The 13,670-nt window shown below is 42.8% G+C and overlaps 1 protein-coding gene across 1 annotated transcript in view; it reads left to right on the top strand.

Moving 5' to 3' along the window:
- Positions 1–10,124, top strand: part of DGKQ (diacylglycerol kinase theta) — a 97,830-nt gene extending 87,706 nt beyond the window's left edge. The window contains exons 20-23 of the mRNA XM_074166571.1: positions 4,546–4,692; positions 6,304–6,415; positions 8,215–8,367; positions 9,510–10,124. Coding sequence (XP_074022672.1) covers positions 4,546–4,692; positions 6,304–6,415; positions 8,215–8,367; positions 9,510–9,608 — 511 coding nt within the window. The 3' untranslated portion in view covers positions 9,609–10,124. The remainder of the gene's footprint in view (positions 1–4,545; positions 4,693–6,303; positions 6,416–8,214; positions 8,368–9,509) is intronic.
- The last annotated feature ends 3,546 nt before the right edge of the window (positions 10,125–13,670 follow it).

The raw sequence follows: 13,670 nt of genomic DNA, 5'->3' as shown, positions 1-13,670 counted from the left end.
GGTAGCGTTCTTGCAGACCTTTCACATGTGCACTTGCACACTGCGCAGGCTGGGAATCTTGAAGGGTGCATGGGAAAGGAGATATGTTTTTTTATTTTTTATTTTTTTTTGTAAATCTGGAGGGCTGTATATTTCTGTGATTCAAGATCTGGAAAAGAAACATGAAATAATGAATTGATACTGAGGTATGGTTTTGCAGGAGACAAACAGCTAATGTTCGGGCTAATAGTGCTGACGCATGATCGCTGCCTTTCACTGCCCATGATGAGGACTGTTAAAATCGCTGCATTTGCCCTTCCCCAGGATATGCAACTGCATGCTCTTGCCAGCAAGATTAGCGGGTTTTTAATTATTTTTTTTCAGTAAATTAACTAAGAAGAGTGGCTACTTAATGCCAGGTGCAATAGCTCCTGGCACATGAACTGGCTGCTTGGTCTTGAGTGCAGAACAGGAAGTTTCAGGTTGTGGCAACAGAAACTGCAGGCAGTCCTTGGAATGAAAATGAGCTTTAATGCTCTTCCGAATGAAGACCTGAAGCTGGTAAATGCCCTAAAAGCTGTGTGCTCTCTGGCCTGGCGCTGCAGAGTCTCTCTGTGCCCTCAGGACTCCTCACCTTTGGCTGGCAGCTCACAGCGCGGTGGGGACTTCCCCGCGGGGAATTTAGTGCTGGACTTGCACGGCAGGGCAGCAGCAGTAGGGCGTGCTGTGGCAGTGATGGGTTTCACGCTGCTGACTGCCAAGCTATGCGAGTTGTTTTTCACAGTGTAAAAATTAGGGATCAGGGCATCTGATTCTTCATTCCCCCGTTCCCATGGGGTCCTGGAGCAGTCTTTAGGGCTGCACATTTAAGACACGACATCTTGTCTGTGCCATCCAAAATTGGCAGGAGGCTGCTGTGGCGGGCAGTCTCCTGGAGGTGAGGCTAGGCAGAGATAATACTGTAATCCAAGTTGGGAATTGTTGTACAAGGGTACAGAACTATTCTCTCTCTTGTTGGGGGGAAGGTTTGAAAGTATTCGTTGTTTGATTTGTCAGTTGTGGGTTTTTTAAATGCTGCAACGGCTACTGTCTGAAGTCAGTTTTTCCATCTTGGGTCCTCTGTATGTGAACCTATTAAAGGTCTTTTCCAGTCAGTAAGATCACTCTAATGAAAGCGCCCAAGTGGACGCTAATTATTGGTCAGAGCTCTTAGCTTTTGCAGTGGTGGTTTCCCACCCAGTGGTGGGCTTGTTGAATTGCAGGACTAGATAAAAAGTGGTCATTTTTTTTTGCTTGATAGCTTTCCATGCTGTGTGTTGCAGTTCTGAGAGGTTTGCTTCTGAGAGATGTTACCATTGCTATTTATCGGTGGCCATGGGAAATTGCAGTTAATTTAAAAAGGCCTGGCACACAGACTTTTTTTATCCATCACCTTTAAAAAAGAGTTCCATAAATCTACTCTTCTGGGTGTGCAGCAGTTGGGAGGACTGGCTTTCTGCATCCGCTCACTGCGCTGCTTTGTGATTCCTGAGGACTGGGTGCTTTGTTTTGTTTCCGTGAAAGCTTGGGAAGCAGTTACTGAGGGTCTTACTTCCTCTGGCCACCAGAGGTGCTTGCTGCTTGCGCAACAACCACAGAGGTCATTAAACTGACAGCGTAAGATGATGCTGTGGTGTCTCCCTGAGTCTATGGAAACCTGTTCAAGGGACTTTTAAGAGTAAAGGGTGAGGGTGTTTTTCAGTTTGGTCTATCAAGGGTAAGTATAGGATTGCAATACTTAAAAAACCACTTGTTTTCTTTCATAATCCATGAAACTGGTCCTATATAGGATCACCTTTTAACTTTATCTATTCTGAGATATACAGTTGGCTGAATTGAAGATCAGTCCAACCTTCTGAATGTCCCTCAGGAAGGGTGTATGTAGCTATGGTGTAGCCAGTGGGGCATCAGGTAGTGTGCGGATGTTGGCTATACTTGTAGTGCATCTTTTGTAGAAAAACAAACAAAAGGATGATTCCTGAGCTGTGTGGGTTAAATCCCCAAAATCTTCTGAGCAGTAGGATGTTAGTTCAATATCTGTACTCTAGAGAGCTGTCGTGGTTTAGCCATGACACTAGGACCCCACAGCCGCTCGCTTACTCCCCCTGGTTGGGATGGGGAAGAGAATTGGAAAAGTAGAAGTGAGAAAACTCAGGCATTGGGATAAAGACAGTTTAATAGGCAAAGGAAAAGCCATATGCACAAGCAAAGCAAAAGAAGGAATTCATCCACCACTTCCCACGGGCAGGCAGGGGTTCCACCATCTCCAGGAAAGCTGGGCTCCATCACACGTTAGCAGTTGTTTGGGAAGACAAACACCATAATTCTGAACGTACTCCCCTTCATTCTTCTTCCCCCAGCTTTATTTACTAAGCATGATGTCATATGGTGTGGGATTTCCCTTTGGTCAGTTGGGGTCAGCTGTCCCAGCTGTGTCCCCTCCCAGCTTTTGTGCACCCCCAGCCCGCTTGCTGGTGGGGTGGTGTGAGGAACAGGAACTCCACTGCTTAGCAACAACCAAAAACATTAGTGCACTATAATCACTGTTTCTCATCCCAAATCCAAAACACCGCACTACACCAGCTGCTAGCAAGAAAGTTCGCTCCATCCCAGCTGAAACCATGACAAGAGCCTTCCAAATAATTCTGGGATGACATAATGATGCATCAGCCAAGCTGATGCAAGGACTCACTGGCTCCATGGAGAGGGATGTCCTGCCTGTAACTCCCTGCCCTCCTCTCTCGTCCCCATCAGTGTCATTTACAGCAGTGACTGCAATGTGAGTCTCACCTAATACAAACCATTATTTCCTTTGGAGACTGCTCCAAGGAGAGCTTCCTCCTTCCTGCCTTGCTCATTAACTGTGGTGAAACCACTGTCTGCAAAATGGATTCAGCCAAGGGTTCGCTTTAGGAGATGCTCCTTCTTTCTACCCAGGTGGGCAAGCTAATATGTTATCGGCTAGTGCTAGCTGTAGACTGCCAGCTTCCACTGGCACTTTCTCCCCAAATGATGTCCCACATGTGGATGTGCAAAGAAGGGTGGTGATTCTCTCCAGCAGTGGATGTGCAAAGGTCACCCTTCTGAGCTTGGCTGGCCATTTTCATCATAAAATCTCTCAGGCACCTTTAAAACCACTGGGTAGGAATTGGCGTGGTAACGTTACAGAAATCAGTTTGTTCAGTCTTTTTGGTCTCAGTGTCCTAACAAGATACATAAATGGAATGGAATTTTGTTTCAAGAGTGGAGTGATAGGATTTAGTCTGTGACAGATTTTCCCTTAGTTGTGTGTCACAGGGTGCTGTATCCAATGTCTCCTGTGGACCTCAGTGGTCCATAAGAGTTTCTTACAGGTCACGTAATTCAGGACTGTGTCTGCAGTTATGGCACTGTTGTATCCTTTCACTTTCTGCAGGCTTCCTTCTTCATGCAACAAAAGTTAGTACTTCTTGGGGATATTTAAAGTATTGCGTTTCCTACCGATATTCTGTTATTTTTCAGTTATATCCAAATCAGACAAAGCCTGTCTTAGCATAGACACATCTTACGGTCTGGAGTAGAAGCATATGTTAAGCATATGTTAAATGGTGTTACATCAGGTACCTTTAATTCAATGCTGTTTAAAACTGTTAGCATGTAGGACTAATCTTATCCAATGTAATAATTTTAAAAGAGCTGAACAGTCTCATTCTGAAGAGTTTACTTTAACCCACACGCTAAACTGTCTGCCTTCCCCACTTGAACACCTACGGCATTTAGATGGGATGCTAGAGAGATTCTGCAGAGTTGAATTCCACCAACACCCATGTGCTAGCCGGGTCAAACAATGGAAATTTATGCTTTTTATTTTAAGGTTGCCCTGAAGGCCATGTATCCAAAGGTTTCCACTATAGAAGAAAATACTGTGTGTGTTTAACTAAAATGTATTTATGTTATTCTTAAAATATTTTGACATTTCTAGGGTTGCCATAGAATCTTCCTCATCTTTTTTTACTCTAAAATGAGAGATGTTAGAGCTCTGTCACACATTAACATTGCTAAGCATGTTTTAAGTTTCTAAGCATAGTACATTTCAAATTAATTAGCAAATGTAAAGCAAAGACTTGCAAAGGTTTTTGTGCCTTAATTATTCTAGCATTGCATGAAAAAACATTCAAAAATGTTTCATGAAGACCCCTAGGTCTTAATTAAAAATACAGTTTTTCAGCCCAGAAGTTTACATTGCAAAGAGGCATTGCATTCAGGCAGCGCTTTAAGAAGGGATGATTTTTCTGTAGTAATATTTCATAGATCTCTGCATGCCTTGACAGCACAAATCATCCCTTAAGTAAAAGTTTCTTATATATATATATATATATATATGAAGCAGTTTGTGGCTTGTGCTTTGTTTCTGCAGTAAAGCTAGAACAATTTGGAGAGGGTTTTCACTGAAAAACTCAGTTTGAGGACAGTACTTGGTATGCAGTACAAGGAAGAGTCCTATGCTGGGCCTTACTTTTTAGTTACAGGATGCTTCTCTGCTCCCAGGTTTCACAACAAAGGAGTTTACGTGAAAGTTGGGCTGCAGAAGATAAGTCACACCAGAAACCTTCACAAAGACATAAAGCTTCAAGTGGACCAGCACGAGGTGGAGTTGCCAAGCATAGAAGGACTCATTTTTATTAATATACCCAGGTAAAAGGGAGAGGAGGGATCCTGTGTGGATGCATGTCTGGCTGTACGTGTGGAAATGCTGCCTGGTATTTGAACATGAAACGTGAAATGATTAGATAAAATGTTAAATGCTGTAGATTAATAGAGGGTTGTTACTGATTATTGCCTGACTCACTGGCTTTGTGACCGTGACTAAAGAGCTAGCTCTTAATACCATTTTGACATAGTTTTTCTGATCCTTTGAAGGTCACAATCTCACTCTGTGAATCTTAAGCCACATAAAGGTGGTACTGACTTGATTTCCCTGTGCAAACTCCCATACATTTGCTATTTCTTCTGTAATTCTTCTACAGTAACTTGGAATTATTGCCTCGCCAAAGGTCTTCAAACTTCTTTTGGAGGAGTTCTGTAGTAAAACATGACTTTTTAGGCTTGGTTGTAGCTGTGTGGCTTCTGCCCATTACCATTTTCCCCCTCCCCCAAACTGTTTGGACGGTCCACCACATTTCATCGTGACTTCTAGAAAGATCAAAGATGATCAACTTGGTCGCCCTTTGTGGCATGCCAGAGACCCGGTGCCTAAGCAGTTCCTGCAGAGAAGACCAGCCAGGACTCACCTGTCAAACACTGTCCAGGTCCTACAGCCAGCTGGTCAGTGTACGTGGAGTCAGTGATGCTCCCTGGGTAGCTGTGGAAAACCCACAGAAAACCACTGGGTTGTGACACCTGCACAGGGAGCAGAGTTACTGCTGTGGAAGAAAGGAAGGCAATTCCGCAGCAAATCTGGCTTCCTTAGGTGTTGGTAGAGGCAGGTTTTTTGTTTGCACAAAACTGACAGGTAATTAGTGCTGCCATACTATTTATTTTTTTTTCAAGTACAGTCTTATCTCAAACTATCTGTATCTCTTTCCATTTTAGTCTGAAAATGTTTCAACTTTTTATTCAAATATATATATTTACATATACACACACATAGCTGCACATGCCCGTGCACGTGCCCATACACACAAGTATACGTTGCACATGAGAACTGTGGAGAAGAAAAAAATCACGATTAGTACTGAGCAGTCAGTGCAGTAAAACAATGAGTGATTTGAGTAAGGAGGGTTAATGCTGCACAAAAAGCAACACGGAGTTATTAAATTGTCAGAAGCATTTTGGAAGGCTGAAGTGCAGGAATTCCTGCCTAACTACAAGTGAGTTTGGCTAGGTACAAAAATAAAAACTTGCTGCTTGATTTAGCAGTAGTTTCAGTTCAGTAGCTTCCCTGAACACTGCCAAGACCACTAAGTTATATGTTAAGTTCTTAAGTCTTGGAAGTACAGGGTTAGTGTAGTTGCAACCTGTATTTCCCAGCAAACTAAAACTCTTTGGAGTTACTTCCTTCTTACCTATTCTTTTTCACTGAAATGGAAACTACTTACTTCACTCCTCCTTCTATTCCTAAAAGATCCGGTCAGATGTCTTCCAAATTTTAGGAAAGCACTTCCTCCTTTTGCAGTGCGGGAAGGCCATGTTGTCTCCTCCAGCTGCTTCTCCGGCTTTTGAAGCCTGGAGAACCAACCACCCCTGGCAGGGTCTGTGGCAGGGGGCAGGCCCACGGGCGGTCACTGAGGTGTGCTCTCTACGCAGCTGGGGGTCTGGAGCCGATCTCTGGGGGTCTGACAGCGATAACCGCTTTGAGAAACCACGCATTGATGATGGCCTGCTAGAAGTTGTTGGTGTGACTGGCGTCGTGCACATGGTAAGTTGGCGTCCTGGTAAGAACGGAGGAAACATACGTTTTCTCAGACTGGTTAATTTTTGTAACAAACAGTGCATTGCAAGTGCGTAGTCCTAAAAAGTATGCATCTACGTTAGGTTATACCATCATTTGTTCAGGTTCTTGTTACATCACGCAGAAGTGGTTATAGACTATAAACAGAATTCACGGGCAGCGTGGGTTGTCTGTGAACAAAGCATTCCAATGTCGGGATTTTGGCTGCAGCTGGAATACCTCTTCATGGACTGCACTGCCCCCTCACTGCCTGTTTGTTGGCCTGCCCTGAAGATCCATATTTAGGGGCCGGATTACAACAGATGGAGCGGAAACTAAGGAAACCTGTGGATGGATAAGAAGTAGTAATGAGAGTGTGAAGCACTTGTTAAAAGAGCATTGGGAAATGCTTAGTGACTTAAATAGGCTTTGAACCAAGGCCAGAAATATACATGTATACATATATATGAAATGCAAATATGTGTATATATATGTATTATGGAATGTATTAGCTTTCTTTTACAGATGTCAAAATACCTCATATCATGGTGTCAAAACCAAACCGTTCATGGGATGAAAACAAGATTTTATTTTAATATTACAAAAATACCCACTCTTCACTTAGTGTATTTGCGAAAAATCTTGTCATACCTCATCACATTCAGGACAGAGATTCCTCCTAGACAGGTGGCTTTATAATTATCTCCCATAGGCTTTCCAACACCTGTTTCTGGGAATCTGATGCTAGCTGCTCTTGATCCAAATGCTACATGGAGCGGGTGGTACGCCAGTTCTGCAAAGGGTATTATAACTCAATTTGTGCAACTTTAATTCTTCCATGTATTATGTATTTTTACAATAGTCTGCTGTTAGCAATGCTGTCCTGTGGGATAGCAGGTTATTTTTGTCTTCTCATCATATTTCTTTCACTATCTTAAGAACTCTGCTGCTGAAGAAGTACAAGTGGTCAGGTGACTAGAGAGAGCTAATCAATACAACCACCAAAAATGGAAAAGTGGGTGCTTAAAATTGTTAGTGCAGCTCCATCTTTGGTGCTGGCCAACTTTACTGTTTTGCATTGTACCATCTTATAAGGAAGACAAATATAAGGCATTCCATTAGAAGAAGTGGTTTGATAGAGACCCTTAAAATTTTTGTGAAGTTAGAAGCAACAAGGAGCATACCTGTTGCTTTGGAATATAAATGTTAACAAACCCATGCTGTGTTTTTTTTCTTTTACCCCCATGTTTTGTGTCTGTACACATTACCCAAGAGAATGTGTAGCAGCAAACTTCATTTTGCTTCACTTTTTACAGTTAACACTCAGCTGTTTGTTGTAGTTGAGTGTATGTATGTATGTATATGGAGTTGAGTTTGGCAAAACTCTCTCTCCCTGTTTGATAAAGTGCTTTTAAAAGACTTTTGTGTTTCACATGTGCATAGTTAGGTGTTTTGAAAATGTTTTTTCTACATTATGGAGGAGGGAAGTAAAAGCAAATGACCTTGCATGCTCCTTGGCCAACCTGAGTGCACAAATGACTTCACTGTGTGAAGTATTTTGCCTCCGGCAGCCTGCAGGGGTATCTGAGGTTGTCTTCATGCACTAATTTAAGTAATTAATGTGTCAGTAAAGGCAACCTATGCAGATTTTGCCTAAGCAGTTCTTTTACTTGAAATGTATTTTGTCAGATGAGAGTAAAATTCTACCCATCCAGTTTAAATGCAGCTAATATTTGTGCGTCTTGTTTATTGGGGTGACTGATATCCTGGCTTTCGCTTCCTAACAGGGTCAAGTCCAAGGTGGTTTTCGATCAGGAATCCGCATAGCCCAAGGCTCGTATTTTCGTGTAACACTCCTAAAGCCAATTCCAGTTCAAGTTGATGGAGAGCCCTGGATTCAGGCCCCTGGCCAGATTATTATTTCTGCTGCAGGACCAAAGGTACTGGCTGTAGGTTTGTCTTAGCAAGCTGACTTTGTTTCTCCAGGGGGTATGACCAGATTACCTTGCTTGTCTGTTGTGTTCTGATGCTTAAGTTCAAAGGAGCTTGTTGGCACAGTGTGGTAACTGTTGGATATATTCATAGTAGTTCTACAGAGGATGGTTTGAGAGCCCTCTCCACTGGTTGAAATGAGGCTTGTGTTTGAAAAGAAGCAGTCCCCGAGCTTCAGCCTAGTGACTTTACTTTTTTCCCCATGTATTGAGCTCTCTCTGCTTGCCCTGAAGCAGATTACAGCTATGAGGGCCATGGTAGTACTGCAATGTGTGGGGCAGGAAGCAGTCTGATGGTGGTGCTGGTGGAGGGAAGGTCTGTCAGAGAGCAGCAGCACAGAAAACTGAATAATGGAGGAGGAGGGTCTGAGAAGAAGATTCTTTGGAGTAATCAGTGTCTGTTTTTCTTTGATATCTCAACATATATATGTAGAAGGAAAAGAGCATCAGCTACTTAAGGATTTAACTTCGCCATTGACATTGAAACTGTGAAATAAACATTTTGCAGTAGTTGACTCTGGTGCACACCAGTCTACACGTTTGCCTGCTACCTTAAGGATGCCCCGTTAACTCACAGAAATTTGTTGCTACAGGCAATCTCGGAGAATATGTAGCCCTACCGGGAGGGCTACCAGAACAATGGCCCTTGCAGAGGAAAAATGGGTGAAAAAGAGGGTCATACCTCAGATGTTTTGGAATATATTAAACTTTGTTCTTTTCCTGAGAGAAAAGGGGGAAAAGAGAAAGAGAGAGACAACAAACCTAACTTGTCCTTCCAGTGAGAAATATTTCTATTTTTCTATCAGGTTAGTGACTAATAGTGTTATCTGTATATATGTGTAAGTGTGTACGTGAATATATATGCACACACATACATATCCTTACACATCTATATACATATACATACCTGTGTATATATGTTTATGTAAAGAAAGCACTTAATCTTACAGCTTTATAAGGGTAGGTGCTTCAGATAGTTGTGTATTTAAATGTTCTTCTGTTGCAGTTCCAACATTTTACTTGTTTATTAGTTAGCTGCCTTAGATCTGCTTATTTTAATACTCACTTTCTTTTAAAACTTTCTATTTTAGGTTCATATGTTGAAAAAATCCAAGCAGAAGCAGAAAAAAACTGGAAGCCTGAAAGAGATGAGAGTGGATAGTATGTCAGGCTCTGAAGGAGGACGCTAAGCAGAGACCCGTGCTCAGAAGCGATGCCGCACACCTGCTGTAGATGCCAAGATGGTTCAGTACAATCGAGTGCAGACAGCCAGTGGAGAGGGTTGCTTATGAGCGTGCCTTTCATTATATTGTGAGAGTACTGGGTTCTCCTTCGTCTTTCAGAGATAGTGCCTCGTTGTTAAAAATAACTGTTAGGTACCATTTGTCTCATCTGAAATGTTTGCTTTGGGTTGCTTTTCCATAAGCTATTTCCCAGTTTTTCATGTATACAGAAACTGAAGCCAAACAGAGATTCCAAGATGCTGAGATTTCTCCATTTACCTTCACAAAGACTTTTCCCCTCCTCACAGCTTTTTCTTAAAGAAAATCATTCCATAGACAAATTTTGATGTATTGTTCCAAAAATGAAAATGTGTTCCTTTAAATTAATGCTCACAGTAGCCTCCCAACCAAAAAAAGGCAAAGACATGAACTGCTGAGAACTCCTTGGATCAGTCCAAATAGCACAGCTGAAACAGTACTACCGTAAAGAGAAAAATACAAAACACAGGAGAGGTTATTTCTATAAAAGGAGCCCTGTGCACTGGGAAGAGAGAAAGTACTAGAACAGTTGACTCAAAATATTTCAGAGAGTTTACTTCAGCAGTATTTGGACACAGTATGAATGACGGGCAAACAGCTTGTAGGGCAAGTTTTCAGCTGCAGCTTAGTTTCTCTTATATTATTCAGCCAAAGCCTGTTTTAAAAGACATTTGAATTTCAGCAGCTACCACTCTAACATAAAAAAGGAACAAAATACCCGAGGCAGTATTACATTATACGGATTTTTGTCTATCATTGAAACCATTATCTTTGACACCAGACTTTTCTGCTTGTCTTTACTTGTGCTGTTTCATTTTCGTTAATTTGTCATAGTTGGACTGTTGTTTAACAGCAAGCTCAAAGACTAAAAGAACTACCACTAATTAGGATAAAAGAAGTACCATTTAGTGTCCATTTAAGTAAATTAGCACAGTCATACATTAGAGCTGAGCTGAAGTCCAGTGTAGCGTTGCTGAGGAGCCATAGGAGGTATTGAAGCCTGTTGTGTGCATATAACATGCTGTAGGCTTCAGGTGACTGGGAATGCGATAGCTGTCATGAAAACTCCCTTACCTGGTCTGCCTTCTCAAGTCCTTGGTGGGTGTTGTTATCAGGTCTGGGCCCAGGGACAGAGTGACTGTCTTTTCTCACTTGGATGAGCTCTTCAGAGGCTGTTCTTCTGTCAGCTCCTGTGAGACTGAGATCATGTCTCTGTGCTTACCCATCTGCTGAAGTGGGGAAGACTGAAGAAGTGGGGATCCAGTACTTCTCTTGCAGCTTCCTGCTAGAGACTGGCGCTAGAGCAGACGTGCTGGTCCTGTCATACATTACTTGTATCTGCTGTCCATGGCTGTAGTCGTGTTAGTCTTCACTCAGTTCTCTGCTGGTCTCATCTTTCCATGGTCCTCAAGTGAACTTTCACTTCAGGTCAGCATCATACTCAAGGAGCCCTCTGAGCCAGCTGTGGTGCAGGCGGCCTGCATGGTTTTGCCTCTTGTATGCACCTGCTGCTTGGAGCTCCTTGAGCCATGTTGGCCAGAGCCCACGCAGCTAGCCAGTGGGCTTGCTTGTCCTCTTTTGCACTGTAATAGGTTATTCAGCTATGGATGGCACGAATTCTTCACTCAAGTGGCAGCTTTAGGAGCGTTTCTCTTGCCCGTGTGCCTACAAAAACATCTCCAGCTGCTTCAGAGGACTTCAGTGTAGCTTTGAAATATGCAAAAGCTGTTTTGTGTTGAAGCCAGTTAGGTGCTGAGGGGGTTCTTACTGGGTCTTGTTGATCAGTCTGTACTTGAAGCACGGTTCTTCAGCAACACCTGATCATCACCTGTGCTTTCTGCTTTCCAGTCGTGGTGCAGATGAGCATGTGAACATGGGTGGTGCGAGACAGTCATCTGTAGCCACAGAATGATACAGCTAAAGCTATAAATAGAGACAAAACAGCCATGCAAAAATGGCAGCCCTCTGTGGCCTCTTCTTCCTGTCCAGTGGTTCCTTCTGTTCTTAGTGTTCTGGTAGAGATGCATTTGGAGGACTGACTCCTGTTTTCAGTGAGGCTTGTTATTAATTGTTCAAATTGTTAATTTAATTTTAGGGATGTTCTTGAGTTGCCACCGTGTGGACTACAGTTTCTCTTTTTAATCCACATGCAAGCGGGACTCATGCTATGAAGGAGATAGTGTGGATAGTACAGAGCTAAAATCCTCATCTCCTGATCTTTAAACACAGGGTTGTCTCCGCTTCAGAACTTGGGCGTGAAGGGTCCGCTCTTCTGGCATCCTGCTTCCAGCATTACAAGTAGGAAGGGTGAAGTCTTGTATTTCAGGGTATGCCCTCTCAGATGGAGCTCACAAATTAGAGAGGAAATCTGAAATAGATTGCTGCTTATGACTGTCCAGAAAGCCAGAGAAACTGCTTTGTGCCCTCAGGGCAGCAGAGGGAATGCATGGTCTTCTTTCCAATTGCCGATTCAGTAACGGAGGGGAAAATTTGACTTTTTGTTAGAGAAAGCATGTGTAAGCTTTAAGCTTGCTGATACTGACCATCTTCTGCAGCCCAAGTAAAGAAACCTGTCTTGCTATTTTTCCAGACATAAATAATCCTGCAGCATGTAGCTGACAGTGCTTCATGTTCTTGGCTCATTAAGGGCCTGGCTGGCTGTCCCTGTTGCTTAGTATCTGTTATCTGAAATAACATGAAACTCTCGGGTCCAGGTATTGTATCAGAGGGCCCCTTGGTGCAGCACATCCTTCTCTGGGGATTTTCCAATCCCGGAACAGTGCATGAGCCTGTCTCGGGGCAGCGTTGTGGTAAAAGGCGACACAGAAACGCAAACGTGTTCTCCTCGCAGCTGCCAGAGGGGATCCTGGTGGAGGACAGGAAGGCTTTGAGTTTTCTTTTTTCTTTCCCTTTTCTTTTTTTTTTTTTCAGAAACCGGCTCCCACATGTTGTTTGAGCAGATGAGTGCCTCACTGGAATGAAAATGTATTTTAAGAAAAACACACTTAGCATTTAAGGTCTCTGTGCATCATAAAATGAGGCTTATTGTGTTTTGAAGACAAAACAGATTCCTTGGCAGTTGAGACAGGAAAGCTCCTGTAATCTTTTAAAAGGAGAAACTCATTATTTAACCCCTCTATTAAGATGTTGCAGTTTCAGGTACTGTAGAGGCCAGTATATCAATATTTTTTTTATTTTTATTTTTTTGAGATTTTCATGACGGAGAGTATGTGAGAAGGCCTAGTGTTTTCTCCCATAGTATGTAAGACTTCCTAGAAGAGAGGAAATAGCTCTTTGCAGTTAATACAAAACATTTTGACTTAGCCTTTACATTGAACAAACAATGCAGTATAACTTATGTGACAGTAGGCAGAAACATTATTCTCAGCACTGAGTCTTCAAGTAACATTGTGCGAGAACCTAGTGGTTGCATGGCCAAGGCAAGTAAATAATGCAATAACAAAAGCGCTGGGGTAGAGTCTCGGTTCTTTCAAGACAGGTGGTAATCAGCATGCAGGACACAGGATGAGGAAGCATAATCCATAGAGAGGGAGGAGATGCAGGCTCGTTGCTATCCTGAGCACACTCCTCCATCCTCGCTCCACTGCCCAGCCCTTTCACCGTACCCATAACCCATGGCAGGCACTGACAGCACAGCCAGTATCTCCTGCTGAGGTACCCGCTCCTGGCCCTTTACTAGTGTCCTTACGAGGCTATGCCAGCGAAGGGCCCCAAAAATCATGGTGCGCTTCAAATACCCCACTATTGCAGACAAGAGAAGGTGGCCAGTTGGTTGAAATCTGGTTTAATAGGTGAACACATTACCTCTGTCTTCAATTAGGAGAACTGAAATTCAAATGGTCGTCCCAGAGATACAGGTGCTACTTCAGAAAATTTTCTGCTTTTTACCCCCATGGCTTTTACACTTGATCTGTATAGTTTAAATTGCTGCTGTTTTCATTGCATTGATTTTTGAATGAAAGAGTGTTA

This window comes from Numenius arquata, chromosome Z (assembly GCF_964106895.1).
Source record: "Numenius arquata chromosome Z, bNumArq3.hap1.1, whole genome shotgun sequence".
Lineage (NCBI taxonomy): Eukaryota > Metazoa > Chordata > Aves > Charadriiformes > Scolopacidae > Numenius > Numenius arquata.
The sequence above is the reverse complement of the archived record's forward strand: the minus strand, read 5'-3'. Positions and strand labels throughout refer to the sequence as shown.